Source organism: Nothoprocta perdicaria, unplaced genomic scaffold (genome assembly GCF_003342845.1).
Source record: "Nothoprocta perdicaria isolate Ctin4 unplaced genomic scaffold, notPer1 scaffold_114, whole genome shotgun sequence".
NCBI lineage: Eukaryota > Metazoa > Chordata > Aves > Tinamiformes > Tinamidae > Nothoprocta > Nothoprocta perdicaria.
Genome location: NW_020454250.1, coordinates 1,212,490 through 1,236,663, shown reverse-complemented (window position 1 = coordinate 1,236,663; position 24,174 = coordinate 1,212,490). Strand labels below are relative to the sequence as shown.

General features: G+C 35.5%; 1 protein-coding gene across 1 annotated transcript in view; it reads left to right on the top strand.

The window, feature by feature from the left end:
* Positions 1-4,672: 4,672 nt before the first annotated feature.
* The window catches only part of LOC112959301 (contactin-associated protein-like 4), a 221,809-nt gene continuing 202,307 nt past the window's right edge, over positions 4,673-24,174 (top strand). Inside the window, exon 1 of the mRNA XM_026053304.1 lies at positions 4,673-4,828. Within this exon, the coding sequence (XP_025909089.1) occupies positions 4,744-4,828 (85 nt within the window). The 5' untranslated portion in view covers positions 4,673-4,743. The remainder of the gene's footprint in view (positions 4,829-24,174) is intronic.

The following is a 24,174-nucleotide window of genomic DNA, read 5'->3' as shown; positions in this document are numbered from 1 at the left end:
AATGTTTACTAATGGAAGCATAATTTTATTCTCCAGTGCCTTATACTAAAATTATGGCTTCCAATGCAGGAATCTAAGTGTTATAGAGTGTTTCCTGAATAGGGATCAGAATTTATGAATGTGAACTGAGAAGTTTTAGGATGTTTTCACAAACCTGTGAAAAGCTGTATCCTGCAGTTTCACTGCTTCAAACTGGGAAAATTCCTGGAGTGATCCTGGTGGAAAGACAGATCTTGAGCATACCTCATGTTGTCCTTCAGACTCATGGCAAGATCAATGGATCAATTCCCCAATCCTAGGACATGGATTCTTACATGGGTTTATCTTGTGGGTGAGACATCTCTGCTTACCTGAATTATGTGTTGTCACAAAAAATAAAATTTTCATTCCTAATCAAATAAGGATTAGGTGTAATATTTAATAAAATTTCTTATTCACAAACAGCCTTTTTAGTTTCTTCATCTTATTTTTTAAACAAAACAGCCTGAAGAGAAATTTGCAGCTTTGCAATCAGTAGACAAACTGTACTATTCTGCTCCTATAAAATTCTATTCTATACTATTCTGCTCCTACTAAAATGTGCTAAGAAATGTCACGTGAATATGAATTTTATTTGACCTTACATACAGCTAAGAAGATTCCAAACCTTGTAATTAGTGTATCCTATGTGATAAGGTGCTTTGTCTGCTCCTTAAATTTTATGTTTGCTTTTGTGCATTTTTTCCTCTCTGCAGTCTAATAGTTACAAGGATTATTGTTCTGCAAGGTTGCTAGCAATGTTGGAAAGCAAATTTTACACGCTACCAGAACAGTCTGCTTTGCACTGAAAGGTGGTAGTAAGTTCCAGCTGCATTATATGACTAGATTACTGCAAAGAGAAACCCGTAATACCATTAAAACTGCAGCAGGTGGCACTAGAAGGAGGGTTAACCAGGGCCATCAAGAGGGGATCCAGAAAACAGAAATAAATAGGATAAAGGCAACAGGAGTGTTTTAAGCCTCTGTATATTTCCTTCTATTCTCTTGCATTAAAGATAAAGCATCAGAGTTGTTTGGATATAGAAAACAAGGCTTAATGGAGGTGGATTAGTGAAAGGTGAGATGCAGCAGGTAATGAGTGAATAGCTAATTCTTACAATTTGGCAATTAGTTTCTGAGGACTTCATAGGAAATGAGGGATTTACTGAGGAGAGTTAGAATAAATCCTTGCAGCAAGTCTGTGTGGCTGCTGATGACTCCATCAGCATTGCACAAACATTCTGTTATCCTGTTTGATGTTATTAAATAAAGTATAGTGAATACCTATTATATGCTGAAAATCAGTTGGCTTACTGATACAGTAGTAAGTGCAATTGCTGTGCTATGGCTGACTACAGTCCTGTGTTTTTATCATCATTTTAAATTGCTTTACAATTAATAAGCACATTGGAGTAGTACCAGGAGTATAGTTAACATAAATTTAAAAGTGCTTTCTCTTTATAGACAAGAAGTCACAAGTAGGATAATTTTAAAGGAGAATTATATTTCTACTAGTTTGAGGTTGTTGAAAGAAAAGAGAAAAGAGAAGGAAAAAAAAAAAGAGGAGGGACACTCTGTAAATGAAGGTTGGTCATACCCAAATCTAATTATTTTTTGATAAAGACAAATTTTGCAGATGAATTAACTGTGAAGATCAAGCTTTATTAAAGTAAGATAGTTACTATTTTAGGGATCTTGCATGATGCATATATGCAGATCATGTAGGGAAAGGTCCTGCCAATGGGGCATAGAGGGGAAAATGCCATATTTCTGAGGAAAATAAAGTGACTAAGGTTTTTGGCATGCAGGAAAAAAATCTGAAGAACAAGAGATGTGAAATAAACCACTGAAACAGTGAGGCGAATAAAAGAAGGCCTGACAAGAATCATTACAGGTAATGTATGTAGCCACCTGGGATTGGGGAATACTTGCCCAAGTCCAACAAAATGTGTCATGGAAGTTAATGACAAATCTGGGCTATAGTATAGACAAAACTGAGCTATACAGGGAGAAGTGGGAACAGCAATGGTGGAGTAGAAAGATAACATTGCCTGAGCATTTCATTTACGTAGGAAGAAGATGTATAATGATGAAAAGTCAGAGCAGAGATGGCAGTATTCTAGATATGTCTAATCGTGCTATTTTCAGTCACTTTCTAGGATTCTAGAAAGTCAGACACTTTCTAGGTACCATGGATTCATCCTTGAATGAAGATGGTGGTTAACATGACATTCCAGATATATGTTTTTTCTATAAAGTTTTGAAACTCTGCCTACACACAAACATGAATAAACATTTTGGCATATTGTTTTGTTGTATCAATAAAGCTAGCTTTTTCGTACTTATAACTGTAGATTATATCAATTTGAATATTTACATGAAATTCAGACAAAAAAAAAAAAAATGCTGTGACCTCTCACTGTCAGATGTGTCTTTCTGGTGACTCTCAGCTATTTTAAAAGACAAATATTTACCCATAATGGCACTGGCAATTTTACAGGAATTTGCATTACATTACCAGAATAATAATTCTTCCCTATTCAAGGCCCTAGGGTTCTTAGAGCTAATCCTAAAACCCTTGCCAAGATTTTTATGATATTTGTCCTATTTTTAAACATTAAATTTTGTCTAACTGCAGAGCTCAGGATTCTCCGATGGGTTATTCTTTAGAACTGGGAAGCAGCAGAAGGAATATTTTTCTTTTCATAGTCAGAAGGTCAATATTAATTCAGGGAACTAAATGACAATGAAATCCAGTTTATAGTCAGGATATTCTATGGTTGAAGTAAACTCCTAAAGGAAATGTAAACATTTAAGGAAAAAAATCTAAGACATAAAAGGCTAATTCATCCATACTGTCTTTAATATAGCTTCTCTGCACTTATTTCATTCAGATAAGTGTTATATGGAGACTAGGAATGCAGAAAACATATTATATTGTTATTTTAGCTTCTCATGAATCTTTTTCTTGTCCAATATGGCCACTTAGAAATAGACTTATTTAACATTAACTGATCTAGTATGCATTTTAAATGGAATGGACCCAAAAGTTGCATTAAGCACTTTTCAAAGAATCTTTTTTTTGCTTAGCATTTCTGGGTTTGATATTTTGCCCAAGACGAGGTTATGTTTTTGTAAAACCTGCTTTGGTGTGGCAGAAACAGTAGGAAATGAAAAGTCTTCTTATTCTTCCCTCTCTACTTGAACCAAAGGATTGATCAAGGGATCAAGAGCAGTAGCTTTAAACTAGAAAGTGAAGTTCAGAAGCTTTGGGGGTTAATCTATATTTCCTGTCTGTTCCACTGGTGTTCCTGACATCCAATCATTTTCCACAACAATTTGCATTAAATTCCATCATCTGTACAACATTCAAGACTAAAAGTGTTTTCTAGTGGCTGACCCATTGGGTGCAAGGACCTCTTGCTTCAGAGCTCTCTCAAGCAGAAGGATGAAATTTGGGGCACAGAGCTCAATTTGCAAGTATTAAGTGTGCTGTTTAGGCACCTCAAAGTAATTGTGAATACATTCATTTATCATTTCAGTAGTTTCTGATAAAATCTAAAGCCAGTCCATATAGCAGAATCTCTACAGAAACAGTAGGGATGGAAGGACTGATGCAGGTCTTCAGCTCAGCACTAGTTTAATTTGGAAGTTTCCATTCATGTAAGGAAGTTCCTAATAAGGAGGTTATTTCTCTTACTTAGAGGGCTGTTTCTTTTTTGTAGTTAGGATTGACAACAATTTAGCCTGTCTTGCAAACATGCTTAATGACCTAAAATTTCTCTGAAGCTCTTTCTGAAAGGAAATGTTTGCACTGATGTTGCAAACAATAGGGTAGACCAAAGGGCTTCCACTTGGTGAAAGGATAGAAAATATGTTCCTATTTGAGGGAGGTGTACAGTTTTCTGAGAATGCCTGGCACAATATTATATTTATAGTAAAAATATGTACTTTGATAGGATAATAATATAATTATTTCATGTCCTTATTATTAACAATAAACCTGACGTGGGAAATTCATGGTACATTTTGCATTCAGTCCTGTGCTTGCTTTGTAAGTAAGGTACACTGCTTTTTCACTGGTAAGCCTGAGATCTCTACTGCGTTTATAATCTGTTCATTCAAAAATGCAGAACTTAAAATGCTTGAGCAGTGCAAACTGGGCAAAACTACCACTCTCAAAAAAAAAAAAAAAAAAAAAAAAATACAACGAGCAGCAGCATGCACACCTAATTCCTCCCATTCTCTGCCTTCCTCCTCCCCCTCCCTCGCCGGCTTAAAAGCTAACAGAAAGGCGCTGGTGGCAGCAAGCACTCTGCAAGCGCCTTGGCGCTTGTGTGTTGCCTGCGCTGTCTTATTGTCTGGCTTTCATCTCAGCTTCCCTTTTCCTACCTGTCACCGCCAGGGGTGTCCAGGACACGCGAGGAGCGAGCGGCGCCGTACCCGCTGGGTGAGCAATTGAGCCCGAGTGATGCTCTGAAACCGAAGGAGAGGTTCCCGCTGCTGCTCTTCAGGGATTGCTGCTGTTAGGGCGAGCAGCAGAGGTGGAGGTGGTCATGCGCCTGTGAGGAGATGCGGAAGGCTTCCGACTGAGGTGTGTGGCCACAGAGAAACACGGCAAGGAGCAAGAGGTAGCGCAAAGAGGAGGTGAGAGCAGAGGACTGAAGTGCAGAGCAGCTGTTTCCTAATACTCTGTCTCTTTCGGGTGCCTCTGCGAATGTGAACATGGATTCTGCCTCTGAAATCCTCCTGAAGCTGCTGGCTCTCATAGCTGTTCATAGCTGGAGCACACGAGTGGCAGGGAATAAATGTAAGTATGGCATATGGTTTGAAAACTCAAACCGGAGTGCTTTGAAAACTTCTGGGATATTTTATCTGCCTTTAGAATAAATATTACGCTTCTGAGAAAGGCTTAGTGTCTGAAAATCATAACAGCAAGTTACTATGCTGCAAATGTGCCAAAATCCCTCTGAAGAATTTTGTTATGAGCCTATGTACAGCATATTGCTTATAAAGCTTGTATTCCAGGGCTATCTGAAAGCAACATTTTACTAAAGAATTGCATGTTTAGCGTCATTTCTTTTTTTTTCTTTTTTTTCCCTTTTTTCCTTTTTTTATTTTTTTTTACTGTAAATGCTGCATTTTCCAAGGTATTGCATCTCACTAGGAAATTACTGGCAAGTTTCTATTGTGTACTGCATCAGCTTGTTTTTTAGCAATTTATAATTTTTGCAGGTTGATATTTGTATCTCTGAAATAAGCTGGCATTGAAATAACTCTAAGGAACACTGCTGTGCAGTTCAAGAGCAGTACAAATGTAATATGTGTAGAGTGAGACTTTATGGGCTCTGCATTAGTTGCTTAGGGAATAATGTTCATGCATGACTAAAGAAGCGAATGCTATCAGTTCTAGCAGAAAGTTTTTAAAAAATGAGTAAATCGTAGTTAGCCAGTAGGGTAGTATGGGAAAATAAAGATAGTGATTAGTGTGTTTAAGAAAATGTGCCCTCTAGGAGGCAAATCTGATGTATACACTAAAATCTCTGGTTTCAGTGCTAAGTTACACTAGGGATTTTTGTCTTGGAGGGGGGAAAAGAAAAAAACCCTCTTATAAAGACTAATTTTCAAGGTTTTTCTTACCCAGGAATTATTCAGAGGTATTCTTGTCCCATTTCAGCTTTAGTAAGCTGAGAGGATTTCATTTGTGTATATGCAGCAGAATAGTTCCCTAAATGCCAGAAGCTCATAACCTGAACTGAGCAACATTTTCTCCCTTTCCTGCTGAATCACTAGCCGTGCACCACAGATTTCTGCCTATACATAGGATTTTTGCCTATACAGACAGAAACAGTGCCTATATAGGGAGAAAGGGAATGATAGAGTGAGTGGGAATGATCAGGAATAACCTTATAGCCTGACAGCCAAGGATAGCTCCCTGGAAACATTCGAGCAATGACAGGGAAGTTTGAAGTGCAGGGTGGATCTATAGCCCAAGGTTTTGCATATGGATGGTTTGTAAACTAAACATGCTCCCATGAGCCAGCCGTTCACACTGCAGCACCAAAATGATCTTGTGCTGTCATTCAGTAATGATATCTCATTTGATGCTCAAGTGCAGAGAGTAGCCCTAAACATGAATACTAAGTTCCTCTTGTAAAACACTCAGCTGAAAACCAGCCTCAGCTTTAATTCTCTTCATCATTCTGCATTGTGCAGTTTATGAATACATCCATTTTCACAAGACCATGATAATTGAATTGCACATTAATAGCATTTGGCACTATGCACAAAACTAAATCAGTCGCTTATAGGAAGGCATATTAAAACCATTGCAAAAAAGACTTGCGGCACACAACAAAGCAATAAAGCACTAGAGGTCACTCTTACAATTTAGGAAACATGATTTGAGGAAAGAACCAAGATTCCTCCCAATACAGAATTATGAAGGATAAAACAAATCAGGTATGAAATACAATTACTACTGGTTTTTTTTTTCTCAAATACAGCTCAAAAACAAGCCAAGCCTCATTACAGTATTAAACAACCTGAATTAATAGATTTTTTTTTTTTTTTTTTTTTTTTTACATTGAAGTCTGCATTAATAAATCTGTAGTATTTTTATTTTGGAATAAATTCTAACTCCTACTTCAAAACACCTATATGAGTTGAGGAAATAAGTATTCTTTCCATGTTACAGACAAGGATACTGATGTGTGAACAGTAAATTAAATGACAGGTAAATGTGGGGACATTTAAATTAATGAAGTGTCATCATCTAAACTATATGAGTTTGACTCATCTAGTGCAAAATTCTCCCTTTACTATTAATCTAGAAAAATACTCTTTTCTTTTTAGATGAGAACATTCGAGGGGGAGGGTTAGTGTGTTTCTAAAATGACAATATTCATATCAAGTCTCAAGCTATGAATTAGCTACTATGTTAAGTTTCATAAAATTACCTCAGGAGGAACTGTTTGCCATATAATCTGATTACGGCAGATACATATAGCAGCCATTATATGCCCACGTCAGCTTACTTTATTTCCTTCTTCTTGAGCAGTTTGTTTACTTTTCAGTATGTGGTCCTACTGTAAGTATTAATATATTCAATATGTCTGCAAGAACTGGTAAAGTTCAGTTCCCTTGTGTGAATTTTGGTGGCTAGATTGTAAACTGTAAGTCACTGATGAAAATAAAGTGATATATTTATTTTTTTCTAATCTACCTTCTTCCTAATACTATGATTTTATAAAATACCAAGTGCTACAGACTTTTTTTTTTGCCTTTATTCAGACAAACTTCCAATAAGAAAATAACAAAGACCTTTACATTTCACCTTGAAGTGTCAAGGGAAATGTTACTAGCCTCTGATTTTTTTTTCTGAATCAAAAATTGATATATTTAGGATTATTATCTTAAAGGATCTGCAGTATTCCTCCTTTAAGTAAAAAGACTGTGAAGTTCTTAAGTTATTTGAAGATGACCAGTCCTATCATCTTGAATATAAAAGTTTATTTCTTTTTTTTTTGTTTTGTTTGATTGTGTTTTGTTTCTTTTCCTGAAGAATAACATTTCCTACCAAGACATGTAATAATTGTTGCTGAAAACTCGTACCTTTGAAAGTTCTGTTGTAGTGCTGTTTCATGTTAGCTGTTTCTTATGCTTTCTTCCTCCGAAGCAATTACACTTCCAAAGCAGCTGAAATACATTTGAAATACATAGCCAAGAGTAAGAAAGTATACAAGGTCAAATGTTAGTTTTAAATGAAGGATCGAAGTAGGTACTCCTGTAAAGTTTTTTTCGCTGGGGCTAACAGAGTTTTATTTTATTGAGAACTGGCTCTACCACTGTAAATCAGCAAGTCACTAAATCAGCCTTTGAGAACTTGCCAGAAATTGGCACTCTAATAGGTGCAGTCCTTTTTCTGATACTCTGTAAAATTGAAGTGTTGCACAAAACATAATTAAACCCTCTACACACTTTAACTCAACTGTGACTAAAAATTATTAAGGCTCATTTTGGCAGCCAGTGGAAATAAAGGCAGCAAATTAGGGTCTTTTCATGTAAATTCTCACTTCTTTATACCTATTTCTCTTTGAAAAGCTTTATATTTTTACATACTCTTTTATTTTCTCAATTCAGACCTTTGTATTTGTGCTACAATGATTGTAAGTTTTATAAACCCAGAAATGTTTATTATTATTATTATATCTCTCGGACTTAATCCTAATGCTAATATACCTCTTCAGAAGCTGACAGAGAATGAAGGGTAATGGTACTGAGACTTTTAATATAAAGGATTCAGTGATCACATACCTTGATTATATTATCAGATGCAAGTTATTGTACAAGTAATATCGCCAGGGAAGAGATTACTTACAGTTGTAACTTCCTTTAGAAAATTGTTTTAGAATTTCATTCTGATACTAATCACTAGTACAGAAGAGAATTGTAGACTCTTTATTCGATAATTATTATAATAAATTCATTATAATAAAATGTTATTCCTCAGGAAAAATTTACATTAAAATGTAATTCTTTTACCGTTAGTCTGTGGCTGATGTGAAGCGTAGGAGAAGAGAAAATAGAAATGTCTTAAATTTTTTAGCCTCATTAATATTTGTCTTTTCTTTGTTATTATCTATATTCCCTCTGAGGTAACAACTGAGACCTCATCAGAGCCCAGGCTGTGCAATCTCTGTGCAATTATTTAGATGAATAAAATATTAAAGACATCTCTACTATATTTTGCATACTTTTAGTATTGGAACTTCAAAAGCTTGCATTAACAGGACAGCACATCAATATCGTTAGAAACATCACAATTTATTTCACTCTTTCAAGGTCAAGAATTCGCATGAAGTCCTTGGGTCAATTACACTGAATATAATCCATAATTTGCATCCCATTGTTCTCACTATACAAATTCCTGTAAGCAAATTTGTCCCTGGGCTCAGTCAGCAGAATGGACAGAGCAGATTTGGTCGCTTTGATGGATATCAAATTGATGGGTAGTGACAAGCAAGTAGACACAATCTCAAAGTAACAAGGAGTCAGATATATAAGTAAATTGCTGTAGGTTGTGCCTGAGATATGTTATGCAAGCTAGTGGTAATATTTGCATTGTGCATTAACATTTGCATTGTGCACTAGAATTCACTGTGTTTTAGTTGAAGTACCATTTTCCAGTCAAAAGTTATAAAGTCATCATTATCTTGCTCACACCTTAATAATAACATATTTGTGACCTTCCTACTTTTTTTGTAGTCTAAGTAGTTATAAATGTATATCCAGGTGGATCAGAGAAGAAAGACAAACTTTAATCTTTCTTATCCAGTTACACATATCTCACAAATAGTATGTACTTGTACTACACATAATGTATAAAATGTTTGTTTAGTATTTGTTCTGAATGGTTCCATTCAGCAGTAGAAAACACACACAAAATACTTGTAATATGTGATATATTCATATATCTTATACAATATACTTGCCATTATACTGCCTCCTACTTTATTTTCTGTAAGAATTTTAGCAGCCAAAACTTAACAGCATTTTCTGTAAGCTTCAATCAGGAAAAACAAAGCATATCTCTGCCTCTCACATATACCTCTCTGTCCCCAAACAAGAAAATGGTGGAGAAATCCATCTTTCAAATACCAACTTTTTCTTTTTCTTTTTTTTTTTTTTTTGACCCTCAAAAAGAAGATACTCTCGCTTCCATTGTCACTGACAGGTTTAATGCAGAGTATCCCATCTCACAGATTTCTATTGTCTGAGTGAGTCAGAGATCTCTGCAATATTTCTGTTCTCATATTGGTCATGTTTAGTTGCTGTCAACAATAGTGGCGATAGCATAGGTAGGGGGATGAAACCAAGCAATCTCTGATTCAGAGCCAGCCGTGTCCTGGAGCGGACTGGGCAATTGGTGGGTTTACATGATAAAAGAAATTTCAACATTTGTAATCTATCATGTGTGTAGGCACCTCTACATGTACACCTTAAATTTACTTAAAAGGTTCCTGAAGTATAGAGTTAAAATTTCGTGATCTTAGGTAACTGCTCAGTTTTTGATATTGAGATAAAAAGGGGCAGAAAACAAAGTGCTAAAATTTTTACTGTTTTGGTAGATAAATTTAATAATTGTTTGATTTAAAATGTGCCTACACATTTATAAATTATAATTTATAACTTTACAATTAGGGTCTCCTCATGGCCTTAAATTAAAGATGAAAAAAATCTGTGTGTTTTAGCATATTAACATATATTACATAAGCACTATTGTGATAAAACTTACCTCTTTTCACTTGAAAATATACGAGGTTTAGGAGATAAAATATGCTATCATGAAGAACATAGTTTTACTTTATGAAAGCAATTTTTTTTTTTTTTAAACAAATGCCAAGAATAACAAACCTGCTAATATAAATTTTAACTCTGCAAATATTTTGTATGTTTACTCATTTATATATATTCTGTTAGTGTTCTATGTATATACACATTTCATACACATTTTACATTATGGATCAGTGTTTTTTAAAGGAAGATTGTAATTATCCTCCCACATCTGAAAGTGTTACTCCTCACCCTGACTAATACTTATGAATAGGAGGATTTGTTCGATTTCTCTCTCCCCTTTTTTTTTTTTTTTAGATTTTATTAAACTTGACTTTTTTCATGTTCTTGCCAAGGAGTATTTTACATGCAATAATTTGAAAACTGATTGGAAGCCTGTAAACTTCTTCTGTTCTAAATAAATTTAAATTAGTTACTATCTCATTATTATTTAAACATCATACCTATTTATATACTATTGAAAAAAAAAAACACCCTATCTCTAGGGTTTTAAATCATAAAAGATAGAGAAAAATATGGTTAAAAAAATTATCCAGCTGGGTAGTAGTTCTAATTAAGTTTTTATTAAGTATATCTCATTACTTGGTAGTGCTCAAGAATAAGCCACTGCTTGTTCCTTTCTGGTAGAGTGCTTGTTTCTTTCTATAACAATCTTTTAGCAATTAATATATTTACATATGTGGTCTTGGGGGAAAATTAAATTAGAAACAGCATGTTGGGATATTTGAATTTATTCTTATTACTTAATATCATTCTTTATTCAGCCACCAGCTAAAATATATCATGCTCTTTTTCAGGCTTTTATGTGTCCACCCTTAAATTCAAATGAGAAGAATTTTCCAAAAGATAAGTTCTTTCTGGAAACATAAAAAAAATCAAAACATTAAAAACTATTTTTTTCTTTCTATTATGTTAAAAACTTAGCATGAAAAATCCCCGGTTGCAGGAGGAATAATTATGCTGGGTGTAATCTCAATTAGTTGACCTGTTCTAGGTTACTGTGAAAATATACATCTAAGGAAAATTCTAATCAAAAAACCTGAAATCTTAGAAAGCATGTGGTTAAAACATGGTACCACAAATGCTACAAGTAGCATAGCAAAACACTGCACTAGGAAAGCACGTGGTGAGCATTAGAGCAGGCCTAGAAGAGAGGTTTGGGAACAAGACAGCAAGAAGTTGACATTCATAGGGGACCTTTACAGCCTAAGAATGATGCTGTACATAGTCTGAGTTCCACAGGGGGAGCTTGCATCACTTCAGGTAATTCACCTGCAGCTTTATGCTGCCAATGTCCTCTACTACATTTGTTCAAATACATGGGCGTTGTTCAAATTCATGGGCATTCTGTAAGTATCTGAAAATATTGAGAAAAAAGAGAAGCTTTTTTCCTCACCATGATGCATTGTGATAAAGCTCCTGTGATGTTGTTTGTGATATGATACTAGTAAGAAAATGCTAATAAGTAGCTGGAAGACAATTTACTTTGAAGTTAATAGGAGCAGCAGAAGGGAGACTTTGTTCCTGAATTTTTGCTGCTTCATTAATTAACAAAGATGCCTTACTTTTAGCTATATGATAACTCTGAGGGTTTCTATAGAGGCACAGAAGCTGGGATTCATGTGCTAAAATTTAATAATTACATCCTTCTGAACTAATTGACTCCCTTTTTAGTCAATGGAAAGCAAAAAGATTTGCTTCCATTCCATTCAAGATCAAGCTGATCTTGAAAGAAGTAGTTTATCTCGTACAAAGGTAATTCTATACTATGTCAGCCGATTTATTTATTTATATGGACTGTCTATATTTATAAAACTGATTTATATATCTTTATATGTATTTGTATTATAATTAGTACTATCTACAGATGTCTACTATGTAACAGGTGCCTGTTTCTCATTAGTGATTTAGTCTGGCAATCTAGATGACTAGGTCGGGTGTAGGTAGCTGTACTCAATGATGAGAGTAGTCATCTAAAGTTACATGAGATGCTATCCTCTTCCATCAAATTATTCTACTGTAAATACATGTTATAAAAATGCATCACAAACTATTACAGTTTTACTTGTAGAGGAATGTCATAGTTACATCCAAGATACTCGTCCTCAGGGTTGAATTTCCCAGATTCTCTCTCAAGTGACAATGCAAACATACTCTCCGTAATAGCTTGTGTGCTAATGCTGCTCTGCTCCTTTTGGTCCTAGACAAGGGACTAAACAGGGAAACAGGGGAATGAGATTTTTTTTTTTTCATGAAAGAATGAAATATATTGATATTTTCAGCATATACAATGCTGCTCTAAACAGAGTGAAATCACTCCGCCCGTTCACTTCAGTGAAAAGTCATTTGGACTATCAGGAACACTGTATGACCTTTTCATGCCTTTAACAAGATACAATTTAAAGCTCTATTTTAACTCCTAAACCTACTAAAAGTTTTTTTTTTTTCCCCTTTGAAAGAAAACAAAGAGTGAAAAATTGTATTATGAGTACATCAGAATTCTAAAGCATTTGTTTTCATAAAGAAGTCATAAAACAGATAAGAGATATCAAGATATCTGATATCTTGTTATCTTGATAGTATTATGGAATTATGGATACTTTAATGCCTTCTCTGTGTCCAGCACCTAATGAAGGCTGCTGTAATTGATACAGAGCCTTTCTAAAGACTAAGATTATTTTCTTCTTAAAGCAATGAAAACCACCACTGGATCTCAATGTCTTTATTCAACTAACGCTCCTAGGGAATCAATGGGAGCTTTGCCTACATAAATGTTGAATAAAAGCTTTAGAAACAATGAACTGAATATTCATGCAGCAGTGATAGGCTGCATATTTTGAATACAACTGGTCCCTTTATTTCTTTTCTATGTACAAGTCTTTTCATTTTGCCATGTTTGGAAGATTCAGATAGAGAATTTCATAACAAACAAGAATTACTCATTTGTCTAGTTGACAAAAAATAAATATGAGGAGAAAAAAAAAAAAAAAAAAACATTTACAGTTTTAGCTAGTTCCTGTGGCTGGGGAATTTCTATGCCTGCAGTGAAGAAGTAATGTTTTTGTGAGCCAATGGCAACATTTTTGATGATGTCTGGTTTTAATTTTCAGGAGTGAAGTTTCCCTCAAAACTTAGGGCCTCCAGGGGTGTCTTAAAATGTAATGGAGTATAGTGGAGGATGCTGAGCTCTTGCCCTCCATGTTGTCAGGTACATTTGGTGTCTTTTATTCTTTTTAGCTTGAACCTGGAATGTATGTAACTTTTTTTTTGTTTCTTTGTGTGCAGTGTAGGCCTGAGAAATGATGTCTCTGAGGAATGAGGAATGATCTCTTTCTTTGCAACTACTGACCTGTTATTTGAGATTGTTTGCTCTCACATAAAACATATGTATAAACATAAATCACTGCTTAGGCTTCTGTGAGTATGGAAAAGTTGAGATGGAGCTATGATTGAAGGTGATCATGTTTCTTTGTGTGCTTTTGGAAGGTCTGTATGACAGTGATGAACCTGGCACAAGAAGAATATGATAGAGCTTTGCTCATGACGCAAAGCTGTAAAAAATCCTCACTGCAGCATACTGTTGTAGTAAAAGGAAGTAAATAACTAAGTAAAAAAGAAGTACATAGCAATTAATTGTTAGATGAATCAGATATCAAATCTGCTTGGAGTCAACAGAGACTGACTGTGACTGTAAGATGCTATCAATGCTCTTTTGTCAGCTGGGAAAAGAAAAAGATAAATGGGTATAAAAACCTAAGAAATCAGGTTAACCACAGGTGACAGGTTATAGGTGACCACAGCATTGGGCTGAGGGAGCCTTTTAAGATATGTTAGGAAATGTTTAAGTGTCTTTACAGATGATCATTTTTTACCATCTGCTTTACATTTAATTTAAATGTATTTTGAGGCATGATTTTTTTTTCCTCCCTATACCCCCTTTTTTTTTTCTTCTCCTTTCCCCCTGAGGCCTCAAAAGCCTCACTTGTGCTCAATTTGTAAATTTGTTTTGATTTTCATGAATTGTCTTTATCTTATATATCATTCTATTTCTATGCTTTACGGAGTCCTGATTTATTCTGTTTGAGCAGAAAAAGAATTTAAGAGATAGAAACTGGGAAAAAGGTGATTGATGTTCAAATACTGATATGTACGCTTTTATTCTAACTACAATGAATAGTTCATTATTTTTGAAACATTTTAGAAATATCTACATGTATTTCCTGGCTTGCTTTATTCCAGAAGTGGAAAAAATAATCAGACTGCTCTAAATTTTGAGCCCTGGCTAAGGGACAGTTTCACATTTATACTACTGTTGTTATTCTTAGAGTACTGTAACAGAAAGCAAGCTTTTTCACCCTCCTGTGTTATATATGCAGAAAAACTTCTACTCTGACAAAGTATGTGTCTTCCCCCATCTTTTTCTGTGTTTATTACTTATGATTTAGGCATGCTCGTTACTTTAAAAGCATAGTATTTTATTCTCTGTAGAACTAGATAAGAACAAGGACTGAGACATGTTAATGCAGAATTCCCTGATCTAACTCTCACCTTTGGTGAGGTGCATATATGTGATGGAGGTATTGAAGAGGGCAGGTTTTGTTTTGATGTGTCTAATATATTTGGGAAGGTCTCAGTGGATGTGTTTCCTATGTACTGCCTCAGGTGCTGAAAATGTACGTTGAGTGGAATCAAATTATGTCAATGTTTCAGAGCATGCTTGTGCATTCTGGAGTATTAGGAATTGAAAGACATGATTCAAAAATCTATTGCAAGACTACTCTCAGTAAGTTAATAGTATGACAGATCATAATGGGTTACTTAAATGTTGAATAGGAAATTCATATTTACATGCTTTCTTTCACAATTTTCATCACTGTGTCATGTCAAATGCTTTTAAACATTAGCATGGGTTTAATCATGATAGATGTGTTTTTGGAGAGCTGTATCTCAAGCCAGAAAGTTTCCTTTTCTTAATAATTCAGTTTGATATGTCTAGTACAAAACAGTCTTAAATGTCACAGGTATTGCCACATTTTAAGAGTAATAGAATGTTGCTTTGACACTTCTACTATACTGTGTGCCAGTATAGAAACATGTGTGAGAGAAAGGGGTTATGAAGAAAGAGATTATCTATCTCCACTGCAGCAACTAGATAAAAATATACATTTGTAAAAATGAAAACTTTCAATCAGAAAATGAAATACTATCCGGTGCAAAATCTTTTTTTAAAATGTAATATTGTAAGATATTGAATATATTTTCAGATGTAATCTCTCATAAAATATGATCAGGTAGATGAGTCATCCCAAGAAGTGCCAAGGGTGTTGCCCATTTTGTCATCACTGAGAAAAGGATTCTTACGTCATCTCAGAGATTATGACAGAACATGGATGTTGACATGGAAAAGCTGTATTTGTTCATCAGACAGAACAAAGATTTTATTTTCAAAACAATACAAAATCCAGAAGAAAATCAAATGTTACTTAACAGAGTAAATGATCCAATATTGGTTAGACTACTTTGGACTTCTGTACCAATAAAATTTTATTTTACTTTGTTTTATTATGTTTTATTTTGTTTTGTTTTATTTTATTCCTACATCTCTAAAGTTTGATTTTGTAGTTATGTTAATACAGAATTTCCGTCGAACTGACATATAGATCCATTGTTGAAAGGCTAGAATATGGACACTAAAGATGTTCAGCACTTATTCTATTACATTTAATAAAGAAATTTAAAAGTGATATACATTGGCCCACCCAAATTTTTGAAAGATTTATAATTCATTGATTTACTTAAAAAATTTATGTTTTCTAAATGCTAGTTTATATCAAATGTTCTGAATGTTTTTTCTTTTGCCTCAGTTTTAGTGTTTTCTACCTAATTAATGAAAACCAAGATTTGCAGAAAATGTGCTGTCACTGAGGCACTATTTTGTAAAATCCCTGTATTCCCTTTCACAGAGGTCAGAAATAGAAATGCCAGGTTGTGTCTTTTATATATATATATATATATATATATATATATAACTGCAGCCTTTTTTTTTTTTTTCCTGGCAAGTTCTCCAAGAGTTGGAATTATCACTATCTCTGACGTGATTTGACTGCCAAGAACTGCCTTGGCTATTCTGCTTTTTATTGGTTGGTATTGTTCCCAAGAAATGCAGGGTTTTTGGAGTGATACAAGTGAATGGAGATAGATCATTCCAGCCCTGAATTCTTGTATTGCGTGGTATCTGAAACAACTCATTTAGAATAAAGGAGAGAGTAACAGCCAGTTAATATGCTCACAGCTAGCTACCAGCCTCTCTTTTATGCATTATCTATTTGCCAGCAAAGGTTCTTTCTGCATGTCAAGACTCGTTGCACGTACAATGCTGTCAGCTCTTGTAGCTCTTAGGGTGTCTTAGGATGTCCACATTCTATTAAAAACCAATGTTCAAACAATTGTACTAAAATGAAAGTGCTAATTTTTTTTTTTTTTTTTGGAGACTGGTCTTTTTAGGTGTAGATATGAGAATAAAAATGTATTGTGAGATACCTTAGTGAAGGCAACTCACAAGGATTTCAAATGTGGTTTCCATTCTGATGTCTTCATCCTGACTGTAGGCTGAAGGAAGTAAACAGAGACAGGGTGTAGCTCAGCCTCCATACAAATAAATCACTAGGATGCTGTAAACATATTCCCAGATTTTCCTGCTGTTTGGCATCTCTAAGTACTTGTGCATTTTAGCTATTTGTGATGGTCTATAGAAGAATTGATTATAGGACCAGGGAAGTTTTGTCTTTATGTCTCAAGATCTGAAAGATGAAAAGAATAACATGTTATCATTTAACTCTCAATAACTAAACCTCATAATGTTTTGATGCATGTTGTCAATGACTGAATTCTTGGTCTGGAAAGATTGCATATGTAACATATGTAATGCTTGTAAATCTAGTTGTAAAATATGAACATGCATAGCATACATACATTTCCAGATAATAAACTGTGATTTTCTTTTTATTGGAAATGTGTATTTGCATCTTTTTAATGTTCTTCACATTACAGAGCTATTCAACCTCTATTTTGTGCTCAGTTTCCACATGGTTTTCCTACTGATGTCAATGCATAATTTTAAATGTGAATTTCATATCAGACATATGTAATACAGCTTGGTAGTAGGTATCACACAGAATGATAAGGAAAATTTATTGTTATTCTGAGTCAGTTTCAGAGTTAATTTGATACATACTTGGAGCAAAGATACAAATACAGAACATGCAAAACCTGCTGCATGTTTTTGATTTCCATCTACAACTATAGTGCTGCACTCCCGTAAAAGTGATACATTTCCAAATAACATAAAGTTTCTTTAGAATCCATTTTTCTCTTCCCTCAATAGCAGTCGTGATTATTTCTAGACATTTATATGATGTCATAATACTGTTAGTCAAAATACTGTTTTATTTCCACAGAGAATCTGTGCAATCATAGCAGACAAGATAGGAAAGGGTTGATTTTTATTAAGACTAGTAGGAGGAGTTTACTTTCTCTTTTATTACATTGGTGGGTTCCATTTTACAGCATCCATCAGAATCACAGATGGAGAGGAATTCTGATTGCTCACTACAGGATTCTGTGAGCAAGGCAGATTTTAGGGCATGCTAGCACTGCTTGCACTCTGATTGCAATCTGTCAGCTGTAAGCGCAGCACTGGCAAAGCTGTACAATGAGCCAAATACTGCATAAGTTTGGCATAAGATTAGTGGGATCATGAGTTACTGAGAAAAGAAGATATGGCCTCCAATTTGTATTTTCTGTTACTGATAAATGTCTCATTTTAATTATCTGTGTTAACCAGTATTTATTTTACAAGATACATAACATTTATGTTGTTCAGGAAGAAGAAAATCCTGCCTATTCCCTGTAGTTCAATTTTATCTTTCCCTAACTACAACAGAAACAGATGCTATGGAGCTAAGAATTTCAGGCTAGGTCTTGTTTTAAGCTTAGTTTTACATTGATGGTGAACTCTGAAGAAGCCAATGCAGCTCTTTTTTTAGATCTTTTTCTCAGGTTGCATACACATTTTAGAGCAACTGCTTGGAAATGTCTGATTATGAAAGTACTATGAGGTACATGCAGTGTCTAGTGTTGACTTAATTTGCTGTGTTCTTGTCTCAGAAGTTCTTGGAAAGTTGCCTTATATAGATTACAGTCCTACTATATGTACAAGAGCAGTATGTTGGGAAGTTATTTGCACTAATCTGCTTTTGATCATGTAGAAAACCCTTAATAGTCCATTTGTTTCAAAACTTTATTATGATCCCCATGTTTTTGGTGCTTCCTTATTCACAGTCAATAAGAAAAAAATACACCTGTCTCTCTCAAAACAGTCTCTGCCTCCTGCCATTAGTTTAAGATATTGATTTAATAACAGAAATACTGTCCTGTTATTAAAATAGGGTACGGTTTTAAAAAGAAAATGCGTAGCTAATACTTTAGAGAATAGAGCAGAAACATTCATCGGAATGATGGGCCTTATTTTAATAGCAGATAAATTCATTAAGCAATAATGAATTTAAGAATTATTCTAAGTGCCATGTTTTACTAAAGATCATAGATCATTTGTTTTCTTTAAAGCAGAATCACACATCTTTAAGTAGGTCAGAAAGGTAAGACATACAGGAAAGCAAAATCATTTTTCAGTTGCAATGGAATATACAACTGTGCATGGAAAGATGATGACACTGCCCTCAGCAATGTCCAGGAAGAGACTTCCTCTCCCTAAACATGGAAAGAGTGCCCATACTAAGAAAGATGAAAAAAATATACTGGAGGAGTTAGGGCCAAGAGCAGAATGAATGAATTCTGCCAGCCAATCCATTCTTGTCAGGAAAACAAAAAAACAAACACTTTTGCGCTATATACTATATCTTTGAGTTTTCAGTGTCTACTCAGAGATTAAAATTTTAGACTTTTTTATTTTATATTTATATTTATATATTTTTTCAGCCTAGAATGATTACTCTTTTTATGACCTGAGTAAAGAAAACAGTGGAAACTCATACAAAATTATCATTCTCCTATAAATTGTTGTACTGATAGCAGAGGTAGTAATTTAGTTAGCAAAGTCAGAGCTGAGTGGGCTGGTCTCATATCTATGAAGGTGAATTTATCCCAAACTCTAGTCTTTTTCTATTGAAATAAACAGTTATCAAACTGCAGGGCTTACTCTGCAAGTAAATTGAAAAATAAATTGTGCCTCAAAGGCCTTATTAATTTTTAAAAAGAATTTAGCGATGTGATGTTCTATCAAGATTATTTTGGCAAATTATTGTTATATAGTATTTATCTCTATTACAGCATGTGGGGATTGTTTTTTCTTTTTTTTTTTTTTTTTTTTTTTTTTTTTTTTTCCTTTCTTATTCTTCTGTGTACTTATGTAGATATAACTTCAAAATATTTCAATTTCATCCTCCAGGCATAAGTAAAAAAGGAAAGATTCTTATGTTATGGCTTTTTGCAATTATGGATAATCAGCCTGAATATTTCTTGTTTTTCCATATTTTATTGTAGAGATATAGCTGAAATGTATCTAAACAAGGAGAGCTTATCTAAACAAAGAGTGTGCCTAAACAAATAGTCTATATAAAACAGAAGCTATTCAGGATGATTATACATATGTCCATCCAATGGACCAGAATCTTGTATATCGCACAATGGACTATCATTTTAATGTATTTTCAGAATTTATATAATGATTAGATGTAAGCCACTGGTTTTCATTAAAAGATCTATCTTTAAATTCTGGGTTTTCTATTTTATATTATGAAATTTGACATCATTAGCATTGACTTCATTGTGTGCTCAGTAGTTCAGTGGAGTTCTAACATATGCCTGAGAATGAAAGGTCAGTAATGATGCATTATCTTTTATCCCATTAATTTGCTTTGTGACTGTTTCATGGAAAATATGAAAATGATCTATGGAAAAACAACTTTTGCCTTCTTGAAAGTCTCCTAATTCCTAGTCATCATCTCTCTTTTACTCTCTTTTTCCCTGTCCAAATGCTTGAGGGTTGTGGGAGGGATTCTACCCACTGCCAATAGCCTGCAGTATATTAGTTAAATCAGTGTCACATTTGCTCATATTAAGAGGTAATTTTATGTCATCTTATGACTAACTAATCTACCTCAGTCATATCTAATGAGTCTTTGACTGGAAATGAAATTCTTACTTCCCTGCAGGTATGAGAACTTGTATTTTCTACTGCTAGATTTCTTTCTATTTGTTTGTCATCATCTGTTTTTTCTCATGAAAGGTCAAATCTGCCCTGTACTGATGATGCCTCCTAATTTTACAAGGAGCAAAGTTCATAAACACAGCCTATTTTTCATGCTATGGTTTTAATGAAAATAAAACCTAGATTTCAAACTGGTCTTTGAAGAATTTCTTTGTTAACTTCCTTGTGGTTTGATTCTTCCCCTTCAAAACACTCCATTGCCATATTCCCAATAGAGCAATTTCCTTATCCAGGTTATAATTTCTTTCTCCCACCTATTCCAGAGTGACTAGCAGTTTCCTATGCAACCAGCGATAGAATCAACCACTGCTCTTTCCTCTAAAAATTACCTGTCAAAGAAAACCATAGATTACTTTGACTCAATCTACATTAGATAAAAATTGTTCCATTTTATCTAGTTTTCCATTTACCTCCATTTACTGCAATATTTTTCCTTTCAAAAATACTGTAAAGTCACACATATTGTTGAAGCCAGATTTGCACGTGTTTAGTAGCATACAATGCTGACTTTCTCCCTTCCCGACCTCCTGTTTTCTCTCCAGTGCCACTTCTCTGTCATCAATTACAGTATTTTTTTTTCTGGATTTGTGATATCTTGAATCAAGTTTTTTAGAATTCAAGAATATGGATTTTTTTTTTTCTAAAGAGCATTAAGTTGTTGCATTCCACTGCTGTTACTTTGCTTCCTTTTATTCACATAATTCATCCTACCTTTGTCCCTTTGGTCATCAATAACATATCTAACTTCATAAAATATATATATAAAAGGTTTGTGTTTAAATAATATCAGACTTGGAAGCTTTTTTTGGTATTAATATTTTGAAAAGTACTCTGAATATACTGAATGTTATGTTTTTGTTATTATTATTATGAGAGAACAATTTCATTTTATTTTGTAATGTTAGTTTTTCTTTTATCTCTTTTATAAAGCTATTTAAATCACATAATATACTTCACTGCTATAAATCAGTAAGTGTTCTGAATTAACTAAAAATACCTGAAGATCCTCAAGGCATTAAGACAAATGCAATTCAGCAGTGATTCCCACCTTATTTTATTTTTAAGTGGTTAAAAAATACTTCTAAATTTAAGTGATAAAAAAATACTCTTTTGAGTTCCTGCATAGACATTCTTCAGAATATTGTTCATTTTGGTGCATAAAATGTTCAGTTACAGTTCTCAATCAATTATACCTGTGTAAAATGTTACATGAAATCTCACTAGGTCTAAAATTGGGTTGTCTAAGAATCAGTGTGTATATATTTAAACATATTGCACAATAAAGATACAATAAAAATTTTTCTACATGAAATCTAGGAAGATATAGAATCATAGAATGCTTAAGGTTGGAGGAGACCTCCAGAGGTCATCCAGTCCAACCCCCCTAGAGCACGTGGCACAGGGCTGCATCCGAGCGCGTTTTAAAGATCTCCAAAGAAGGAGACTCCACAACCTCTCTGGACAGCCTGTTCTAGTGCTCTGTCACCCTCACTGTCAAGAAATGTTTCCTTAAGTTCCTGTGGAACTCATAGTACCTCAGCTTGTGGCCACTGCCTCTAGTTCTATTGCTGTCCACCACTGAAAAGAGGCTGTGCCCCTCCTCCTCACTGCCTCCCTTGAGGTATTTATACACACTGATCAGGTCCCCCCTCAGCCTTCTCTTCTTCTCCAGGCTGAACTGGCCCAGTTCTCTCAGACTTTCCTCATAAGGCAGATTTTCCAGGCCCCGATCATATTCATAGTCCTGCACTGGGCGCTCTGCAGCAGCTCCACATCCCTCTTGTACTGGGGAGCACAGCAATGGACACAGTACTCCAGATGCAGCCTCACCAGAGCTGCCTATAGGAGGATGATCACCTTCCTTGACCTGCTGGAGACATTCTCCTTAATGCACCCCGGGATTAGGCTTCTTGGCCACCAGGGCACACTGCTGTCTCATGGTCAACTTGTCATCTACCATGACGCCCAGGTCCCTCTCTGCAGAGCTGCTGTGCAGAAAGTCACTCCCCAGCCTGTACTGTTGTCTGGGTTATTCCTCCCCAAGTGCAGGACCCTGCACTTGTCATTGTTGAACTTCATGAGGTTTCTCACCGCTTAGTTATCCAGTCTGTCCAGGTCCCTCTGGATGGCAGCACAGTCTTCTAGGGTATCAGCTACTCCTCCCAGTTTGGTATCATCAGCAAACTTGCTGAGGGAACACTCCATCCCTTCATCCAGGTCATTAATGAATAACTTGAACAGGGCTGGACTGAGGGCTAACCCCTGGGGGACACCACTAACCACAGGCCTCCAACAGGACGCAGCACCACTGATTTCCACTCTCTGATCCCTATCATTGAGCCTAATCTGCTTCCTTGTCCATTCACCTATCCCATACTTCCAAACTTTGCTTAGGAGAGTGTTGTGAGGGACGGTGTCAAAAGCTTTGCTCCAGTCCAGATAGACAACATCCATCGCTCTGTCCTCATCTATCAAGCCAATTACTCCATCATAGAAGGCTATCAGGTTAGTCAAGCATGATTTCCCCTTGGTGAATCCATTTTGGTTACTCCTGATCAACTGCTACTTCTCCACATGTCTGGAGACAACAGCCAGGATGAGCTGTTCCATCACTTTCGCAGGGATGGAAATGAGACTGACTGGCCTGTAGTTGCCTGGGTCCTCCTTCTTGCCGTTTTTGAAGACTAGTGTGACGTCGGCTTTCTTCCAGTCCTCCTGAACCTCCCCTGTTGTCCACAAGCTTTCAAGGATGATGGAGAGAGCCTTAGGTATGACATCTGCCAAATCTCACAGCACTCTGGGGTGCACTCAGGGTGCACGGATTTGTGGGTGTCAAGTTTTGTTAGGTCTTCTCTGACCCAATCTTCCTCTACTTGGGACAAGTCTTCCTCCCTCCACTTCTCTTATCACTAGGGCCTGGGATTCTAGAGGGCTGCCTTTGGGAAACACGGAAGCAAAGAAGGCATTCAGCAACTCTGCATTTTCTGTGTCTTTTGTAACCAGTACACCCATCCCATTCACCAGCGGACCCATGTTTTTGCCAACCTTTCTTTTTTTGTTAACATATATTTGAAGAAGTTCTTGATATTTTTAACATCCCTCACTGGATTACATTCCAAACATTCGTTAGCTTTCCTGGTGGCATCTCTTCAATCCCTGACCATGTTCTGGCTTTTTTTTCCACATTCTATACACCACCTTCTTCTGCTTAAGCTTTGCCACAAGGTCCTTGCTCATCCATGCAGGTCTCCTGCTCCCTGTGCCTGACTTCTTTCTCACAGGGATGCACTGTTGCTGGGCATGGAGGAAATGCCGCTTCAAAACTAACCAGCTCTCCTGGGCACCTCTTCCTTCTACAGCCCCAGCCCATGGTATCCTTCCAAGGAGGTCTCTGAAGAGGCTAAAGTTGGCCCTCCTGATGTCCATAGTTGCAAGGCTACTTACAGTCCTGCTTCTCCCTCCTGAGCTCCACCACTACTTACAGTCCTGCTTCCCTCCTGGATCCTGAGCTC